General features: G+C 44.6%; 1 protein-coding gene across 2 annotated transcripts in view; it reads right to left on the reverse strand.

The window, feature by feature from the left end:
• Positions 1–390: 390 nt before the first annotated feature.
• RNF112 (ring finger protein 112) overlaps positions 391–21,530 on the reverse strand; it is a 38,120-nt gene continuing 16,980 nt past the window's right edge. For both annotated transcript variants that reach the window (XM_061590263.1, XM_061590264.1), the window contains 10 exons: positions 16,989–17,126; positions 15,990–16,094; positions 15,412–15,462; positions 14,346–14,402; positions 13,075–13,161; positions 11,847–11,967; positions 7,058–7,188; positions 4,757–4,810; positions 3,955–4,029; positions 391–2,352 (listed from right to left, as the gene is read on the reverse strand). In XM_061590263.1, coding sequence (XP_061446247.1) covers positions 1,819–2,352; positions 3,955–4,029; positions 4,757–4,810; positions 7,058–7,188; positions 11,847–11,967; positions 13,075–13,161; positions 14,346–14,402; positions 15,412–15,462; positions 15,990–16,094; positions 16,989–17,126 — 1,353 coding nt within the window. In that variant the 3' untranslated portion in view covers positions 391–1,818. The remainder of the gene's footprint in view (positions 2,353–3,954; positions 4,030–4,756; positions 4,811–7,057; positions 7,189–11,846; positions 11,968–13,074; positions 13,162–14,345; positions 14,403–15,411; positions 15,463–15,989; positions 16,095–16,988; positions 17,127–21,530) is intronic.

Raw genomic sequence — 21,530 nt, forward strand, 5'->3', positions numbered from 1 at the left:
CACCATTAGTTCTTTACATTGTGGGCTTGCATTTCGACATCTGGCTGGCCAAAATAGCTGTCCAGAAGATGGAAATCAAGATTAAACATGGCCTGTTCCCAGCCGTCTCTCGTGTCCTGCCAATAGGCTTGTTTTGACTTCAGGCTGTTCACATCTGGATTTTGTCCCCTGCAATTAAGCCTACAAGTCACCTGAGGCTACAGCACTGCGATGGCAGAGATCCAGGGAAACCTGGCATTCTTTCTATATTCTCATAAAACCCGGCTGTGTCATGGGCGGGGGGGGGGGGTTAAGGAAAAAGGCTGGTGGCAAGACCTACCAGAGAGAAGGTTGAGTTCCCCTGCCTGCAGTGTGAGCAAGGGGAAAAAACACACACATCTAAGCCAGAAGTTGAAATAAATAAATGTATTTCCTGAAAGATGACCCAAGAGACGCAGGGTGGGCAGAACAAGTCATGAGCAGCCATAAAAACCAGGCACTTGGAAGGGAACGTGGACTTTTAATGACAGCTGCTAAAAGGAGTTGTGTCCAACCCTCGAGTTTCTGGGCACTTCAGAATATACTATTATTATTATTATTATTAATTATTATTATTATTATTATTATTATCTTTATTTATACCCCGCCATTTTTCCAAAACTGGAACTCATGGTGGCTTCCAGATAAAAAATACGTATAATTAAAAACATACAAAGTCTACATTAAAATAAGATTAAACTATTTCCAATATTAAAACCATACACACATATAGCTAAAAGAGTTCAAACTAGTTTAAAAATGATATAATAGACATTAGCAATGCAGCACCCTTCACGCCCGATCCTTCGCCTTCAGTTCCAAAGGCTTGTTGGAATAGGAAGGTCTTTGCTTGTTGGCAGAAGGACTGCAAAGAGGGGGTCCATTCTTACGATGGAGTATGTTAGGGAAGATTTCCCTGAGGATGTGAGGAGAGGCTTTGCTCCCATGAGGCAATGAAAATTTCCCAGCAGCCCTTACTGCAGTCCAATAGAATTGGGAACTGCACCCCTCACTTGCCCCACATTTCATACCTGAGAAGACTGAATCAACAGGGCATCGACACTCATTAACCCAGTGAATAAGGGCAAATATTTGAAGAGCTTTGACCTGAAATTCACTACAGAGTGGGAGAGGGTGCCATCGAATTCCATGGAGAAGGAGGAAAGTACTTCTTCTCATTCCCTGTCTCCACCCTACAGGGGTTGAAGAGAAGATTCACCTATTGCAAAGCACCGCTTTAAAGAGATGGCAGCAGTGTTTCTCCCAGAATGCACTGCACAGAGAAAAGGATGCCATCTAGCTTGACTTGGGTGGTGACTTGGCCAAGAAAAAAGAGGGGGGAATTTCTTCATCCCCTCTATTATCTCGGTAGTGCCTTGCAACCTGAGAAAGGGTTGATGATGTGCCAGGGGTTGGCTATGCTGAGTTGCCTATTCCTGGGGAACAAGAAAAGTGAAGAGGAATACAGAGGGAAGTATTGTTCCATTACCTACCACTAAAGAGAACAAAATCGCCTTAGCATCAGAAGGCCTCATTATGAGGCCTTCACTCATCACTGGTGTCTCCATGGGGATCCACACTGGAATGTGTATCATTTGGCTATCCTTGAACTAGCCATTAGAAGGAAGGGGAGAGCAGCTCTTCTTTTTATTACAGGGCAGCGTGCAAGATCTATTTTCCTTAGTCCCCCTGGGTATCTATGCCTCCATGACAAGAGGAGTGCAGGATAAGGATCATCTTGCAAGCTGCCACTTGGCTACAGAGAAAGCTGCTAATCACAGGACGGCCTCCTTGTCAACCCTAAGATGCCAATTCATCAAGGAGACACCTCTCATCTGAGGGGTCAGTTTCCTCTTCTCCTTCAGCCTCGTCTTCACTCACATGCTCAGCCTCCCGGGCCCTGCGCTCCCCTATGCTGCACCCAACGCCAGCCCCCACCCCACCGCCGACAAGCGCAAGGGTGCCTGCCCCAGCTGCGGTCCCGATGGCAAATGTAGCAGTGGTGCCAAACGCAATGGCTTCTGCAGCCAACAGGGCAGCTGCCACCCCAGCCCCAATGACCCCACCGGCTAACCCCACAGCACCCACCCCAACAGCCACCCCAGCTTTGAGAGCATGGGATTTGTAACGCTGACTGTAGCGCTCCACAAAACCTCTAGCATCGCCCTGCAAGCGGGACTCCAGCAACAAGATGGAATCCGTCCGGCCTGGCTCGTTGCCCCGCAGTGACTCCTCACATTGCCGGGCCAGCTCGCGCTGCTTCTCCAGAAGGCGCCGTGTCATTGAGCTGGGAGTCACTTTCAGGCCTGCAAACATGGGACGACAGAGCTCATCCTGAGGGGAAGGACAGCAGGGTGACAGAAGGGGGGAAGGGGAGAAGGGAAGGAGAAAGGAGATCTCAGTTCCATAGCCACAACTACCCACAATAATCCCACTACAAAGAAGTACTATTATATTTCTCCTGCCCTTCCTCTAAGTGGGCCATGTGGTGGGGAACCTCGGACCAAATGTGGCCCTCCAGGCCTTTCTATATGGCCTTCAGGACTCTTCCCAGGCTACACCTCCTTCCTAACCACACCTGCAGGCCACATCCCTCACTGTACCTAATTTGAAATCTACCTGAGGGTGGTTCTTTTTGGGGGTGGCAGGAGGACCTGGTAGGAATGCCTCCTTGAAGTCTGTTAATGCCTCTTGCTTGCCTGGATGGAGGATAGAGAGGAGTGTGAATGTGTGCAGGAACTAGCCTGCAGTACAAAGGAAAAAGTCACTTTTGCCTCTGGCCCCACAGACCACATGGGCATGGTGGCCCCCAGAAAGTTGCCTAGGAGGAAGCAAGGCCCTTGGGTGGAAAAAGATTCCCCACCCCAGCCATATGGTCTCTTCCCCATTTAGCTTCCCAGTAACCCTTCAAGATAGGTTGGGCTGAGAGATAGCCATGCAGTGAGCTTTGTGGCTGGTTGGAGAGTTAAACCCATGTCTCCCTAGTGTACGTTCTACACTCTAATCCAGGGTAGCCGACGTGGTGCCCTCCAGACATGCAGACTGGGCCTGGAGTCGAAAGGCATCTGGAGGGCAAAACATTGACTACCTCTGCTCTAGTCACTAGATCACAGTGACTCTCTCTCTCCTCACTAAACCACAAAATAATATAACTCTTGGAATTTCACATCCTGTCCAAATCCTCCAAAAATGCAATTATTTCCCCACAGTTTACTTATTGAAAAAACACTATCTACTGTATTTTCAAAATCTCACAGTTGCAGCACATTTCACCCCAACTGTTTCAAACAGACCTCCTAGAGAACATCATCCCATATCCCAAAACCACTCCCTTGAGACAGGAGCTTTTTCTCTCAGTCTAAATCAAACCCCCTGCCATGTTTCATCCCTCTAAATGAAAATTGAATTGTCTGGACATTCCACCCCAAAACCATCATATTTAAAACTACCATTGTCCAGGGAACCTCTGTCCCATTTTCTAATCCTACCTCATCACATCTGAACTCTGCCCCCTTCCCTCCAAATTCTCACCTCAAAAATCTGTTGCCATTTTACTCCCAAACATAAGCTGTAGTTTAGTTAAATTCACTGAAAACCTTTGCTCAGGGATGGGGAACCTGTGGATGTTGCTGGACTCCAGTTCCCATATCAGCCTCAGCTAGCAGGGGCAATAGCTGAGCATGATGGGAGTTGGAGTCCAGCAACATCTGGAGGGCCAGAGGGATCCCATCCTTGCCTTAGCTCCTAAAGCCAGGCAGATCCCTACATTTTAACCAACATTTGTCCGGCATTGTAAGCAGACTTCTGACACCAGCATCCTGCACGGTCCATCTCTTTTCTTCTCCCACATCCATTCCTCAAAAATTCTTCACAGTCTTCTTTGCCAACCCTTTTCTTATCTCACAACTACACCAATTAATTTGGTTCTGCTCATACCTGATTTCTGATAAACTCTGCAAACTCCCGCCGCAGGGCTTCTAGCTTGTCCAGGTTGTATAAGGTGACAGCCATCTGGAGAGCGTGAAAGGGAAGGAAAGAGTGGCAAATATGGGTATGTCTTCCACCAAGTTCCCTCAACATCCCATTGCCAAGAAGAGGCAAGGGAAAGGGAGAAGGAAGGCAGATGTTGATTCATGCACCAATCCTGCTTGTGTCAGCCACTTTCTTCAGATTGCATGTGGCCATCTCTCTTGTGGTGACGGACAGGAACATCAGAAGCTGCCTTATACAGAGTCAAATCATTGGTCCATCTACTGAGTCTCCAGGGTCTCAGATATGGAACATTTCTAGCCCTCCCTGGAAACGTCAGGGATTGAATTTGGACTTTTTGCATGCAAAGCATATGCTCTACCACTGAGCCCTTCCTCACTGATAAATCAACATGCTCCTCCAGCATCAACAGAATCTGCCATTTTCCCCCCATGGAACTTTCAATCCTTTAAAAGGCTGTTTCTTGCCTTTCTTGCCTTTATATCCCATTGTTTTTCCATTATTGGAATTAACAGTGGTCTCCCATCCAGGCACTGACCAAACCCAGACCTGCTTAATTTCAGCAAGGATGTTGTATTATGTGCCATCGGGATATACCCTGGCTGATGGCCACAGCATGCTAAAATGCAGCTTCTGCTTGAGTGAAACAAAGAGATGAGCCAAACTAAGAGCAATAAAGAGGTCACAGTCAAGCTAGCACAAGCATCTGTTTGCTGGTGATGAGGGTGGAAGATGAGGAGTTTGGTACCTGGGTGACGGAAGAGAAGCCGAACTGATACTGCCTCATGAGGTCGGAGAAATTCTAAAAAGGAAGGGAAAAAGAAGTGGCCATTGAGGATGGGGTTCACAACCTCCCCTCCCAAATGACAGACACATACTGTCAGAAGGTGATATTTAATGTCAGTCTTACCGTAGACCCATTAAAGTTAACAGACATGACTAAGAGGCTCATTAATTTCAATGAATCTACGCTGAGTAGGATTTAGTTGAATACAACCCAGAATCCACAATGCTGTGGAAGAATGCAGTCCACACACACACACACACACAAACATCATTTGTTTTCCCACACACAGAACTTGGACGTTTATTTGTTTCTGAAGTTCTTTTTGGTTTGACTTTCAGCTCTGATAAGGCAGCCTTACAATCATAAACGTAGGAACTAATTAATACAACGAACACAATCAAATACCAAGAGCGTAATGGCTTAAACACACACACACAGAGCAGGGCTGGCACATTACAATATAAAAACCACAAGATAAATGAAATCCAAGCCACGGCTGCTGCCAAATCCCAGAAAACAAAACAAAAGCAAACGGTGCATTTGGCAGCGAATCCTGAGATCTGTTCCTGTGGAATTGGGGAGGGAAGCTCAGCCAATACGATAGGCCTCGCCAAGCTCATGCTAACATTTCAGCGTAATGAAGAGAGTCAGGGACACCTCAGAGCTCTACTGGTGCGCCAGGCCTAGATAAGGCCCGACATGTGATCCCTGCTGTCATCAACAGGAGGACTCATCTCTTCCCTTCTCCTAACTGACAGTGGCAGCACTGGCTACACTAGGCCTGGAGTTGGGCCTAGGAAGGCGGGGTGAGGGCAGCAGTGGAAAGAAATTGCTCCCTGTTTCTAAGTACATAGGAAGCTGCCTTATACCGAGTCAGCTCATTAGGCCCATCTAGCACAGTCCCCATTGACTAGCAGCAACTCTCCAGGATTTCAGGCAAGGAGTCTTTCCCAGTCCTATCTGGGGATGCCATGGATTGAACCTGGGACCATCTGCCTGCAAAGCAGATGCACTGTCACTGGTCTATGGTTCTTCAGACTGACCAGAGTAATTTTTCCAGCCACCCATTGGATATTAGGCAGGTCTAAATGATGTTCAGAGTAGAACCAGTGGGATTCTCTTTTTCCTTGGTCACACCAATCCACACACACAGCCTTAGTACAAGCCACACATACTAGGCAGTTCTTCATACAACCAAAACAGAGCCTCGCACGAAAACGGAATTTCCCCACAGCCCTCTATGACTTAGGCCCACATAGGCCAACTTTTCAGTCAGCCTCTGCAGCTGTGCATTTAAAAGAAACTCTATTAACATGTGACAATGTTTAGCTCTGTGTCAGTGAAAAAGCTTCTCCTGCTGATGGTTGCACAGGGATGGGAACCAGGGTTGCCAGGTTCAGGGCCTGAGACTGATCCTGTATCTTTAGGAGAAGAGAAAGTCAGCCCAGTGCAGGTGTTCTTGTAACCCTGTAATAGGAAAAACCACAAGGTGGAATTCTCCCTTCCCCCTGCACAACTTTTAATGATACAGAAGACGTCTTGGAGGCTGGGCCTGGCAACCAAGAGGTCTTCTGTATCTTTAAAAGTTGTGCAGGGAGAATTCCACCTTGTGGTTTTTCCTATTACAGTGTTGCAAGAACACCTGCACTGGGCTGACTTCTCCTAAAGATACAGGATCAGTCTCAGGCCCTGAACCTGGCAACCCTAATGGGAACATATACAATCCCCAGATGTTGTGAGAGCACAACTCCCATCTTCTCTGACTACTGGCCACATTGTCTGGGACTGATGGGAGCTGGAGTCCAACTACAAGAGGGCCATCTGTTGCAGCAGATCAAACCTCTGTTAAATGCACAGGAGCACACCAGGGCAATGGTTCCTCATCATGTGGCAATTTAAGCTGTGTCACATGAGCATGTGATCTCCATATGCTTTCACATGTCTACAGAACATGTTCTCCATCACAAAGTTCATAATCCCACAGCCCTCTACTGTTAAAGTGGCCCAATAGAAAAAGAGGAAAGAGCTTTTGTGCCTTTAAAAGCTACACCTCTTGAAATTCCCTTTTTTGCACAACTATTAAAAGGTCAAAGGGCCCTGCCCTCTTTTCCATCAGGCCACCCTACCCATGGTTGTCATTTCTTTCCTGATGCAACAAAGGGTCTATCTATACAGTATAAGGGCAGTGTGATAGGTTGAAATTCAACAGATGTAATGTTCCATGTTCTGTCCCCATTAGATACTTAATTCTGCATCTCTCACCTTTACCCTGGCTGCAAGTTGTGTCCCTGTGAGGGCCGTCCCCTCCTGGTCTCTCTTTACATGTTTTCCAGCTGATTTGGCTATGTCATTCACATAATCCTTCAAGCAGTCCCTAAAATCCTCATCCATATCTGGAAGGAAAAAAAATAGTCAAACAATTCAAGCAAAGGGACACTTAACAAATGACACCATTGGCACACCTACTCCTCCTGATGGCCACAAGGGATAATGCAGCCGCTTTAGTTACTGACTGAAAGTCTTTACAGAATCTTGCACTTTATTTGTCACAGAGCTACACTGTAAAAAATTAGGATTGGGATATTTAATCATTTTAAAAATGTCTTGCCACTGTTTTGTTCCCCCCCCCCCGAGAGATCTCCTGGACCTAAATCGTGTGTGTGCATGCGTATGCATGTGTGTGTTGATGGCTAATAGTAAACGGGGTGTGGGGATGCAGGCACTGAGAGGGCAAAAACAGCTCAGGGTGAAAAGTTTAAACACTACCTCCCTAGTCCCTTTCCTCTGATCAAACTTTGAGCTCTTTTCCACTTGCTTTACAATGTTTTTTTTTTTTTAAAACAAACTTGGGAGATCCAATTCGATCTTGCACACTTTAAATGATTTGGCTGTACACCACACTCTAAAATGCAATCTTAAACATCAGTTCAATGTGATTTACTCCCAGGTAAGTGGTTACAGGTCTGCAGCCTTAACACATCCACACAGGAGACTGTTATTCCCCTCACAGAGTTTCAATTCCCAGAATTCTCTGGGAAGAGAGGCTGAATGTTAAATCACTCTGGCCATTAAAGCTCTGAGAGGGAATCAGGGTTTTCCTAGTAACACTCAGCACCCTTCACAAACTACACTTCCCAGGATTCTTTGGGGGAAGCCATGGTTATTTAAAGTGGAATAAAGGTCTGGTGTGGATGTGGCATCATATTTTTGAGTAGACATGCATAACCCTATGTGCGATTCCAGATGGGTGTTTGACATCAAAATGCCAGCTCATATTTTTTCCTCCCATTTAATCCATGTTTACCCTTTCTGGGGTAAAAAACAAAGACCCAAAATATGTTGCCAATAGGAATGAGGGAGAAATTTGATTTAGCGTTCCTTCAAAATTAGCCGTTATCCAAATTTTGCGATGCAGTTCTCCAATCAATGTTTACAAAAATGCATATATTAGGGGAAAGTGCATCATTATAAAATATTAGTGCACATAACTTACAAAAATAGATCACATTACGAGAAACTGCATGCAAAAATGTGTACATTAATCAAAACTGTGTACAAAAAGGTGTTTACTAGGAGAAGTTTGTACTAAAACGCTGAAGAATTTTCATGCAGATTTTTTGAAAGTGCAAATTGCTACAGAAATGTGGAGAACTGAATTTAAGAATGGGAAAAAAACGAGGAACTGAGAGTACCAAAATTGTCAGATCCTTCCATCCCTAGCTGCCAATGACCTGACTGCGATATTTCAATGTCTCTTCTGGAAATTAAGCCCCTGTCTGGAAGCATCCTATGCTGCTGCTGCTTAAAAAGTTACGAAGTGAATCACTCTGTTTGCCAGTCACTAAATGGCCAGGTGCAAAAGAGAACAGAAAGGGCTCCTGTGCCTTTAATAGTCTAGAAAAGGGAATTTCAGCAGGTATAGCTTGCATGATTGTATTCAATACAACTATTAAGGTGCCGGAGTCCTGTACTCTTTTAGACAGCAGAGAGTGGTCCATTAGGTGCTGCCCCACCAATCTCAGCCTGCCCTTAGCTAGAGCCTCACTCACCTTCCTTCTTAGTCTTACTTATGTCCAGTCCTGGGAGAAATACTGCCTGCCACCTTCCTCCTCCTTATCCTCAGTGTTGCTTTTCTAGAACTCAGTAGGGAGGATGGGGACAAAATTAATATTAATTGGCTCTGCCTGCCATTGGCTCTGGATCTGCCTTCTGTTGATCTCTCTGCCTTCTGCTCCACCAGTTCCAATAGTCACCAGCCACCACGGCTTTTACACCTGCCCATCCCACTGAATACAAGGAGTGGGAAGCCAGCGAACAGCTGAATAGAGACTTTTAAGTAGCAGCTCAAAGGCTTACGTGCAGTTCCAAGGATGGGGAAGTCATGGCCTGCCAGATGTTCTTGGATTCAGCCAGCAAGGCCAACGGTTAGGAATGATGGGAGGTGTAGTCCAGCAATATCTGGAGGGCCACAGGTTCCCCATCCTTGGTTTAGGCCTTGTGAAGTTGCACTCTTCAAGCGAGCTGGTGTAGCACAGTTCTTGAAGGGCACCTGTTATGAGTGGGGAGATTGCTGTTGAAATGTACACTCGGCTATGTACTCTATGGGTGACTTTAAGCAAGCTGCCGTCTCTCAGTCTCCTGCCTGTAATATAATGATAGTAATACTGTCGTTTCTTAAAAGCGTGTTGTAAAGGAAATTATGCATATGAAATATTTTGTGCGCTGAGGGGGAAAAAGGTATCATTACATTAATAAAACCCTAGGTGAATGAGCAAATGTATTTGGAAGTGACTGTGTTATCGTCTGTGGCCACCAGGGGGAGCAGCTGCAGGAAGAACCTCTGAAGTGCCTGTAGAGGGAAGGTGAAGGAACCCTAAATGAGGCTAAATTGTAGATCAAAGCAAGCAATAACATCTGTTTTACATGACATTCAGGCCCAATATATGCGGCCCTAGACCATGAGGAAATGGAAGAAGTTTCGAAGGGTTCCAGATGGGGCTTCATATTGTAACTGGGTTGTTGAGATATTGCAAATGGATTATTGGCAACAGGTTTTGTTTGGGTTTTACTTCTTGGATTTCCCCCTGAAAGGGTAAATCCAGATTAAACAAGGAACAAATACAGGTTGGCTTTTGATGCCAAGGGCATAACTGTGAATCATGTAAAGAGCAACAGCGACAAAAAACCCTCCTTGCATGAGGAAAACTCAGAGCTTGGAAAAGTTACTTTTTTGAACTACAACTCCCATCAGCCCAATCCAGTGGCCATGCTAGCTGGGGCTGATGGGAGCTGTAGTTCAAAAAAAGTAACTTTTCCAAGCTCTGGGAAAACTCATCCCACAACAAACAGCTGACTGGAAGCACTCTAAATGTCAACAGTTCTTTCACAGAATTTTCCTTGTGAAATGTTGCATCTGAAGAAGGAAAAAAAACCCTTTTAAGTCTACTTTTATGGAGGGGTGGAAGAGTATGATTTACACCTGCTTATCTTATTAAACAAAAGTTACATTAAGCAATTGCTTCTAATTTTCAGTGAAATGTATGTAGCCCTGCAGGTATTTTTGCATACTGCCCACAACTTTTTGGCAAAGTAGCACTCACCAAAAATTGCACTCCTTCTACTATGGGGCAAAACAGTTAAAGCATTTACTTACTTTATCAAGCCTTACCTTGCCAAAGAAATTGATTTGGGAGAAATCATGTGTCATTTTGTAATGAAAAAGTAAAAAAAAAAATCAAATTTTTAAAGTAAATTGGTTTGCTTATAAAATATTTGCAGCCACTTCGGTAGAATAAAAAATAATCAAAACATCAAGAGAATGATACTTTTCTTAGGCCCCAAAACTGTCAAGTATTTGTCAGCAAGCTCTGTTGAACAGGCTGGATGTTAAACAAGAATCACAAAGGGGGGGGCATTTGGGAATATTGTAAAAAGCAGCACCAGTGTACATGGTGCAATATCAGAAATGAAGAATACGTAATTTCAGAATTATAAAAGCAACTTTTATTTGATGACTCATGAGACTGTACGCATGGGATGGGATCATAGGTGGGAAGGCAGCTTGTATTACAAATTCGTACTGGATTAAGAAAAAAAAATAGGGGATGGTCCTGCCTGCTGGAGAGGGATAGGAAGACTCTGTGTGGGAGGGTGAAGGGTGGTGTTGGTAACAGAAAAAGCTCTGCCAGTAAGAGGTTAAGAACCAACTCTCATAGCAGAGCCCATAATACAAACCACTAGGATAACAACACTGGACTACATTACAGGGCTGTTTTATATGTTGTCTCAGCTTCAGACCCACCTCTAACCAAAAATGTTGACAGTGGGCTACACTGCTGGGCTGTTGTAAGCCATACTTTCTCAGCCACAGTCCCCGCTCCCAAACCCATAGCTGCAATACAGCTATAAAAGCAATGGACTGTATTTGCATTTGCATTGGCAGGGATGTTTTTCCGTTTTGAAAAAAAAATCAACATAGAAGTCACTTTCTTTACATGATAATACACCAAGCTAGAAAGACCTTTCTGTTGCTTCTTGTTGGGCTGGGGGACAGAACACACTACTATCCAGTCCAGCCTTTCCCAACCAGTGTGCCTCCAGATGTTGTTGGACCACAATTCCCATCTTTCCTGTCCATTGGCAATGCTGGCTGAGGCTGATGGGAATTGTGGTCCAACAACATCTGGAGGCACACTGGTTGGGAAAGGCTGATCCAGTCCCAGCTCTACCATTGTTTTCTATAGGTAGATGTTGCTTCTGCCCTAGCAGAGTCCAGAGAAACAAAGCCGGCATCAAAAGGAACCAGGAATGCCAGCCTCCAGAAAGCAGAACTAAACCGTCTTGTCCTTTTTAAGGTCTGTGTTTAAAAACCAAGAAAACTCCATCGCTGATTGACAAGGGGATTTACAGTACTGTATTATGAAACCCGAGCTCCCCCTGGTGGATGCATCAAGCAATAGGTTGCATTTCCCAGAAAGTAAATGCAGATTAGAGATGCAAGGACCTGGAAGATGTATAAAGTGGGAATGATGGGAAGGGGAGAGGTTCTTACCCGCAAGGGTGCCCTCAGTTCCCACCACCAGGTTCCTGCCAGGGAAGGGCATCAGGTAACAGCGGGTACTGATGCTTTTGAGGGCCCCCAGGGCTCGTGGGTGCCTGTTGGGATCCAGCTTCTGAGGTCAAGAGAAGACAAAAAGAGAAAGTTAGATATAGTTGTCCTAGAACCACCAGCCAGAGCAAATCTGTCCCTCTTGTTGTGAATGGGAGATGGATCCCTAAAGATCTCCAGTGCCTTTCCAAACTAACTAACAAGCCTTGGGTTTATTTATTCATTGTATATCCCTGCTTCTACAGCATAGCGCTCTGCATGGTTTACAAACTCATTAAAACCCATTTAACAAGCCAAAACTTAAATGATAAAGTCAATAAAATGAATTATAACCAATACAAACAGCAATTAAAATTTTAAAAGTCTAGAAATCAACAAAGGCCTAGCAAGTAAAAACAAACTAGAACAGACGTAAAATTAGGAAAGGGGGGAAGTATTTGGTGCAACAATTCAAATGCTCCAGAGAAATCTGTTGCAATTAAAAATGTGGTGGGGAACTCTGGCCCGCAACTCTAATGAGGCCCTCCAGGCCTTCCTGTTTGGCCTGTGAGGCCATTTCAGCCAATCCAAGCCACGCCCACCTGCCCCACAGCTGATGCGATATGTGATGTCGGGTGTGGAGCCGGTAAAGATGCGGCTGGGCCAAAAGGGGGATTCCAGGCATCTCCAATCAGCTGATCAGCAGCGCAGGCAAAACCGAGTGCAAAGCCCCATACGTGGTGGTTTGCAAGCCCCGATGATTGCTGATTATCAGCCGCTGCAAAGCACAGGGCTGTGTACAGTTTGATTTCAAATAGTGTGGGCAAAAATGTCATTGTAACATGAGGTGATTGACAGGTGGGTGGCCTTGCCCACCGGACAAATGTGGCCCATTGGGGATGGGGGAGATAAGGATCTGTCCCACTAGCTGGATCCAGTTCTTTATCCCTGAATTAAAGGCTGTGGGAAAACGAAAAAGGTCTTCACCAAAAAGGCCACAGGGTGGGCACCGGGCAAGTTTCCCCAGGGAGTGCATTCCATAAAACGGGATGCCGCCACTGAAAAGGTCCCCTCCTTCCGTTGGTGTGGAGAACCTGGAGAAGGGCCTTCCATCCAATGCTTACCGTCACCACATTTACCTGTATGATCCCTCATGCTGGTCATTGACCATAACAATAAAGATTATTATTACCTGTATGATATCTTGGAGGTACTTCTTCCCCTCCTGGAGTCCAAAGACAGGTGGGAAGAACCAGTCACGCACCAAGATATCAAGATGCTGTAAGAGAGAGACAAGGCAATCTGCCCGGGTCCTGAATTCCTGAGAGACTTGATTTCCCTTCCTCCCATTCCCATCCTCCACTTGTTCAATTGTTTGTCTACTGCCTTGTGTTTATATCTTGCCTTCCTTCCATCGCAGAACCCAAAGTGGTGTGCATGTGGTTCCCAGAAGGTCTCCTGGATACATTTTAGACTGAGGCCCAACCCACGGCCATGGAAGACAGTGAGGGTCAGAAAAGAAGGGGAGCTGGTTTTGCTCTCCTTCCGCGATTGCTCCTTTTCATGGAAAGAATAGCCAGAGGCGGCCCTCTAGGCTTGTCTATCTGGCCCTTGGGAGTCTCTCCTGGCTACACCTCCTCCTCAGACCCATCTAATCTTCACTCTGTGTTCTCCTTGAGTGTTTTTGCCTGGCTGGAATGTGTCTCTGGACACTGACAATGTCTCCTGCTTCTCTGAATGGGGGATACGGGTGTGTGTGTGTGATTGTGCGTAGAAAATACTTTTTTTTTTTTTTGCTCTGCTCACTTTTGCCTGTGTCCATGCTCACCATTGGCATGCGGCCCCCAGAAGATTATCTGGCAGGGAATGTGGCCCTTGAGCTGCAAAATCGTTCCCACCCCTGGAATAGACACAACTCCCCAGACCTGTTTTACATGTAGACTATTTATTTATTTATTTACATTTATATCCCACCTTTCCTCCAAGGAGCTCAAGGTAGCATACATGGTTCTCCTCTCCCCATTTGAGCCTCACAACAACCCTGTGAGGTGGGAGAGGCAGTAACTGGCCCAAGGTCACCCAGTGAGTTTCACAGCTAAGTGGGGATTTGAACCTTGGTCTCGAGGTCATAGTCCAACACCCTAATCGTTACACCACCCTAGCTGACACATTAGATCTAATCCTCCCGCTCCTCAGAAGCATTATTGTGGAACTGGAACTCTCTCCTAATGATTGATTTAAAAAAGGGATTTTAAAAGCACAGCAACAAATGGAGGGTGGCATTTGCAAATGAGAGAGAAAGAGATGAGGGTGCCAGGCGGAGGAACACAAGGCTCATTGACAGGAACAAAGGGGCTCATTGACAGAGTGGTGAGACTAGAGGGCATGAACTCAATGGCAATCGTGGGAGGAGCAAAAGAGATTGTGACAAGAGAAGGAAGTGGGTCAGTCCGTGCTCATTACCTGAATGGCCTTCAATCTGCAGGCATGTCCCACCGTCTCAGCTACATACATGAACATCTGTGGGGCAGAGGAAATGGATGAGACACCACGGAAATGAGGAAATCTGGTTCACTCAGCCCCTCTGCCTTTCCACCAGATCCATTCCCCCAACAGCCAGCAGGGACAGAGGGTAGGAGCCAAAACCACAGTTGATAAATGTACGGCTGTTACCTTTTGGGATTTATTATATTGCACTATCAATTGTACCCCACCCCCCACAGCAAGCTCAGGGCAGCATAGTTGGGTTCATCACATTTTATGCTCACAACAACCCAGAGAGGTAGGCAAGGTCGAGAGATGGTGACTGCCCATGATTAGTTTCATGGCCAAGCAAGGATTCCAACCCAGGTTTTGAACCCAGACCAAAACTTTATCCACTGGCTTTCGGTATCAAGGAACTACTTTGAAATCAACATGTGTTCCAATGGGACATGGCTCAATTGACAGGTTTTTCCTCAAGAGAAAGCTGTCTAAAGCATGATTCTACCATCACCGCTGTGCAGGTCAGAATGGATGATGAGCATAAGTCAGCCTTCCCCAACTTGGTGCCCTGCAGATGTTGTTGGACTCTGGCTAGGTTTGATGGGAGCTGGGAGTCCAATGACATCTGGAGGGTATCAGGTCTGGGGAAGGCAGGCTTAAAGGGTTTGTTGCCTTTCACTGTACTGTGCAGCCTTGCTCGCTTCAGCCATCTCTTGGCAACTGCTTTTCAAGCACTTTCTGGCAATGCACAACATTCTCTGCTTGCAGCACATGGCAGTCCGGACTGTGTGGATTGCTCTGCCTCCCTTTGACCAGAGAGAGTAAGACCAAAAGATATTTTGTCGCTTCCAGCTCTGCGTATCCAGCCTTCTGCTGCCCTGAGACCTGGTGGAGCTCAGGAATTGCGGATCTTACCTCCTGCCCCTCTTTCTAGCCCACACATAGAGAACCTGATTATTATACCAGCCCAACATATGCTGTATTGCCCCTTTCCTTCCCTGGGGCAACGCCAGGCCCTCCTCTTCCCCTTTACAATCCTACTCACTTCGAGGTATTCCAAATCCGTGTCCTTCATCATGGTGGCTAAATTGAATATCTGGGAGATATAAAAGGAAGAAACAACGGGGGTGTCAGAAGTGGCGTGCAGAGCTCACTGATGCACAGTAGTGTAGTTACAAATTCAGAAGTCCAGGGGCCCTTAGTGACAGTCACAGCTGCCACCACCACACTTTTTTGCTGCTGGGTTGAGAATGAGATGTTTGTTAACACTTTAGCGCACAACAACAGATGCCTCTTAGAGCCAATAAGCATGAAATGGGGCGGTGTTAGCTACTTGAAAGAGTCTTCTTGGTGGCTGCCTGACCTTTTTTCACTCTGATTGGCTTCAACCAGGAGGAAAGGACAAGGAAGAATGTTAGAAGACTCTTCTCAGTGGCTAACACATACCCCTTTCATATTGGCTTTCTGATAGGATGCTTGTGAAAAAGGGACCCTCCTGAGATCCTGTTCCTAGAGAAGTAAGGGTTCTAAGACCCCCCCCAAGGCCCTGAACCACTACACCCCTGCTGATGCAGAAGAGAGAAGGGCGTACATGTGAGGAGGAGGGGTCTGGCAGGAGCCCACCTGACAAGAGCTAAGCAGCATGGAGAAAGCCGAGAGCTTGACGCTATTTTCTCTCCTTCTCTCCAGATCCATCGAACCCTCTGTGTCCATCAGGAACATGGCAACCTAGAAGGACCAAGGAAGCAATTAATAGATTCTCACAGGAGGAACTTCCTAAGAGAAAAGGGATGGGTTTGGCCAGCAGGATCCAAAGTACCTACTCTTGGCCTATAGGTGGCATGTGTCTGTGATATTGGCTGCCTATACGCTTCTGAGCCCCATTGAATGTGCTGGTGCATACCAAGAAAGCCCTAAATAGCTTTGGACCCAAATTCCCAGTGCACTGTCTTATGATTTTCTGGAGAGGCCCTGCTCAATATATCCTCTTAATTATTTAGAGACAGTGTAGTGGTTACAGTTATTATTATTAATATTATTACATTTATATCCTATAGAACCTGTCACCTAGCTGTCACTGCTAAGCAGGCTTGAAACAATGCAACAACACAAGGCCTCATGACAGTCACAGAGGTCACAACATTTTTTCTTCTTCTAACATAAACATAAGGAAACATATGTACATCATTTCTCCACAGGGCTGATGGTGGTTGTAATATCCGGCAGGCCACAGCTTCCTTATGCCCGGGAAAAGGTTTTCAGTGTATTTAACAGAACCATGGTTCAGGTGGCAGGGCAACAGATTTTGAGAGGAGGGTTCAGAGGCAAGGGGACAGAGCTGAAATTAATTTAGGACAGCCTTCCCCATCCTGGCAGGAGCTGTAGTCCAAAACCTCTAGAGGACAACTGATTGGGGAAGGCTAGGTTAGGATGTGAAGAGGCAAGCCAGAGTGTGAGACAGAGCTTCTGTGGAAAGGTGGCAGTTCATGGGCAGGTCTCCATTGGGCTGGAATGTCCAGAAGGTCCCGTTCTCATTTAGAGGGAGAAGCTTCCCCCATCTTTCCTCCCTCTTGTTCCTTTCCCCATTCATCTTTACATCCTGTGCTCCTAAATGCTTCTTACCATTCCATTTTCACCAGGAACCCAAAATGGCTGACTCCACATCCACACCCCCTTGGTGGTGCTGGTAGGTCCTGGTTGCCATTCAAATCCCGTCAGTGGCTCACCTTCCTGGCCCATCCATGATTCGTCCTCAGCTCCCTGCCAACAAGAAAGAAAAGCAGAGTATGGAGACCTCATTTGAAAGCAAGGTGAACTTTGGGTACCAAGATGGTGGAGATTTCTGGGCTAAGAGTGGAATCTCATGGGGAAGAGGGATCTGGAAGCTTTTTTCTTTTTTAAAATCACTTTTCATAGACTTCCGGGAAGGGTGACTTCGCTTGTGCCTGCTTTTTGAGACGAGCTCTCGTCTCAGAAGAAGCTTTTTCAGCTTAAATCAGTCAGAACGTTCTTTTTGACTAGTGAAGATTCTCTCCTGGGCAGGGAGAAATGTAGAGATTAACCATAAAAGCCTGTTTTTGTTTGGGAGGACTGGATCTCATTAATTTATGAGAGAAGGTTCAGCCAGCAATGACGGAGGACGTCCAACAAGCTCTAACTGATAAAGTTTATCTTTTCTTTAAAGAAGAACGGACTTAAACAAGCAAGCATCCTTCTTTCTATATATTTTTTTCATTTGGTTTAAATCGTTGCTGCAAAAAGAGATTTGTCAATGAATCAGCTATAAAGATCTTCTGGGTGAGTTAAAAATTTTCTCCTTGATTCACGAAACTAAGGAGGAAAGAAATTGAAAAAGCCTATCTTAGTTTTTATTGCAAAAAGCTGGCCTGGAAGTGCATTCTAAAGATACAAACGGAAGAGGGATTTCTATTTCGAGGAGGGAAAAAAATAAATAAATTTGATTTATGAACTTTGGAGCATTATATGTTTGGGACTATTTTCTTTTTGGTCTGTTTCATTTTGACAAATCTACTTGTTCACGACGCCACTAACTCTTTTGAAGCTGGGAACTAAATCTGTTTTGTATTCCTGAACATAAGAGATAAGGCAGGCTATACTGTCTACACTGTGACTTCATCGAGCCTGGAATATTAACGCAATTGTGACTGAAATAATTTTTGTTTTTGTGGTTTTAAGAATGGCAATCAGGAAAGTGGCTGAGACCATGGAAGAAATTATGTTTCAGAAAATAATGGATGAGATTGAGATAACGAAACAAACCCTGAGACACGGTAGACAGGAGATGAAAAATGAATTTAGCAAAATGACGCAGGAGTTTAAAGAAATAGTGGATTCTGTGAGAGAGGAGATTGTTGAGATTAGAGATGAGAAAAGAAAAATTAAAGGGAAGATACAAGCTCTGGAGATTGGAACAAATGTAGAATTGGAAAAAGATCTGGAGTTTATGGATACTAGAAATAAAGCTTACTGTTTGGAACTTAACGTTGTCTCTGAAGAAATTAATGAAGATAATAGAGATAAAGTTATCAATGTCTTGGATAATTTTCTGGACTGGAATGATGTGATGGAGCTTGATATAGAAAAAATCTATGGAATTGACTACAGATATGTGACAATGGAAAAATTCTTAAGAGATGAGCCAGTGCATTTTGTAAAAAAGAAGAACAGAGATATGACTTTACAACAATATCTCAGCAACATATTCAGAATTGATGGCAAGAAAAGATTTGTGATAAAGGAAATTCCCATCAGACTCTTATTATATGACTATGGCTATGACAGTAAGATTAATATGGGATACTGATAATGGAAGAATGGATACTGAAATTATTGGACTTAACAGGATTATTGAAGATGGAAGATGGAATTAACATTGATAATGGAAAAATGGCTATTGAAATTATTGGACCTAACAGATTTGAATGAGATGGATTAATCGACATGTTTATTTGGAGAAAAATTGAAAGATATATCTCTCGAGGAACTGAAACCTCTCTTTGACTTTTTGTGGGAAGAATAAAGTAATGTTTATGAGATTTGATGATTAATTAAGATAACTACTGGAGGAAAGTGATTTTATAATATAATTTAGGAGACACGATTGTTATATATTGTAGACTTATAACTGATCTGCGATAAATCGGAAGTCAACATTTTATTTTATTGTTTAATTATTTTTGTTTTGGTTTGGTTTTTGTCTTTAAAAATTTGAATAAAAATTAATGAAAAAAAATCACTTTTCATAGACCCATCCCAGAATTATTTATTTATTTATTTATTAAATGTATATCCTGCCCTTCCTCCCAAAAGGAGCCCAGGGCAGCAAACAAAAACACTAAAAGCACTCTAAAACCAGGTCTATAAGAGGTAAGTTTTCATAAAAGAACAAAAACAAAATACTATTAAGAAACAGAAGCTAAATGGAGATATCCAGTGTTAGTCACACTTAGAGTGGACCCACTGAAATCAATGAACTTAAGTAAGTTTAGTGTATATATTTCAATGAGTCTACAGTGAGTACAACTTAGACATCATCCAATAATGTTAAATTAAAAGAAGCAGAGTTAAAACCACAGACCAAAAGCTACTGAATACAAGAAATAAGAATGTTTTCATTGCCCATCTAAAGGCCACCAAAGATGGGGCTATTTCCATCTTCTTGGGGAGGGGATCCCACAACTGAGGTGCTGCCACAAGAGAAGATCTCCCTCGTGCTCCCACCAAGTGAATCTCTTTTGGGGGAGGGATACACTGTATAGCAGCAGCACCAAAAGTTGTTCTGCTGGTAGGAAGATGAGACAGGGTTTTTTCTGTGGAAGTATCCCAGTTGTGGGATTCTACATCTTCTTCTCAAAAAAGGGCTACATGTGTGTAGTGATTAGTGCTGAATAATGGGGTAGTATATCTCCTAAGGTAAGCCCTCCAACATTTCAAGTGATTTTTCCTATTCTTATTTTTTAAATGAGCTTCTTAACAGGATCTACATTTCCCCTTTTCATCACTGCAACTCGATCTCACTTGCAATCAAAAGTGGGAACAAGGAATTGACATGGTGTGTAAGAACATAAGCAGAGCTCTGCTGGATCAGGCCAATGGCCCATCTAGTGCAGCATCCTGTTCTTACCATGGCCAGCCAGATCCTTATGAAAAGCCTGAAAACAGGACATGAGCACAACGACACTCCCCTGGTTATGTCTCTCAGCAACTGTTATTTGCAACTGTTATTTGAAGGAATGGTACCTCTGATCCTGGAGGTAATATGGCCATCATGACGAGCATCCACTGATAGATGGCCTTATACTCCATTGTGATCACCAAAGAAAATGTCAAAAGTAACACTTCTCGATCGTCCCAGAGTGCAGGACACGGAATAATGGGCTCAAGTTGCAGGAAGCCAGTTTTCGACTGAACATCAGGAAAAACTTCCTAACAGAGCCATACGACAATGGAACCAATTACCTAGAGAGGTAGTGGGCTCTCCGACACTGGAGTCATTCAAGAGGCAGCTGGACAGCCATCTGTTGGGAATGCTTTGATTTGGATTTCTGCATTGAGCAGGAGGTTGGACTTGATGGCATTGTAGGCCCCTTTCATCTGCTATTTTATGATTCTACTTTGGGATTAGATATACAAGATGGTTTCTTTGTTTATTATTTAACACTTAAGCATTTACATGTCTAAATGGTGTATAATAAAATGAACCTACATAAAATAAACAATAAAATCATCATAAACTCAAACACTACCTTAAAATGCCTGCTGGAACAAGAAAATGTTAAGTCATATGCCTGAAGTTCAACAAAGAGGGTACCTTTCTAATCTCACATCGTAAGAGAGGTCCACAGGCTTGGGCCCACTGCGCTGAAAGGGTGGGTTCTAGTCATTATGAGGCATGCATTTGACCTGTGAGGGACCACCAACAAGACTCCCCCAAAGATCTCAGTGACTGGTCTGGGATATAAGGGACCAGGAAGTCCTTAAGATATGAGGAGGAGATTGTGCAAACTGCATGGTAATACTGCTAAAGCCTGCAGACTGGGTAGATAAGCTATACGCTAGTGAGCAAGATTGGATGATACCACCACTCCCTGGCCCAGAGCCCATATGTGTGGAGGAGAGCAAAAGCGTGCCTGGCTTCCCTCCCCACCCATGTAGAATATCTGTCCTGCCTCCATGGTTGGAGGCAGCATGCCACTGAATACCAGTTGCTGGGAATCGCAAGTGGGGAGAGCAGTGTTGCACTCATGTCCGACTTGCAGGCTTCCCATAGGCATCATTTTCGCCATAGTGAGAAAAAGATGCTAAACTAGAAGAGCATTTGGCCTGATCCAGCAACGTTCATGTTCTTATGCCTCTGATGTCCTTAGACATCCATGCAGGAGCTTAATGTCTGCCCTGTCCCCAATCTTCTCCCAGGGTGTGGTCAGAAGGCACATGAAGTCACTACCTTGCTGAAGCTTACCAGGGCTGGGGCTGGGGTTGATCAATGTCTGGAAACCACAAGTACCCTGCCTTGGTTTCCATGATGGAAGAAACAAAACAAAATAAACCACCTTTCAAATCTGATGTATGCTTACCTAAAATCCAATGTACACAGGTTGCCTGGATAAAATCTGTCAATCAAGCATACGATCTGGGGAGGAG

This window comes from Rhineura floridana, chromosome 11, assembly GCF_030035675.1.
Source record: "Rhineura floridana isolate rRhiFlo1 chromosome 11, rRhiFlo1.hap2, whole genome shotgun sequence".
NCBI classification, from domain to species: Eukaryota; Metazoa; Chordata; class Lepidosauria; order Squamata; family Rhineuridae; genus Rhineura; species Rhineura floridana.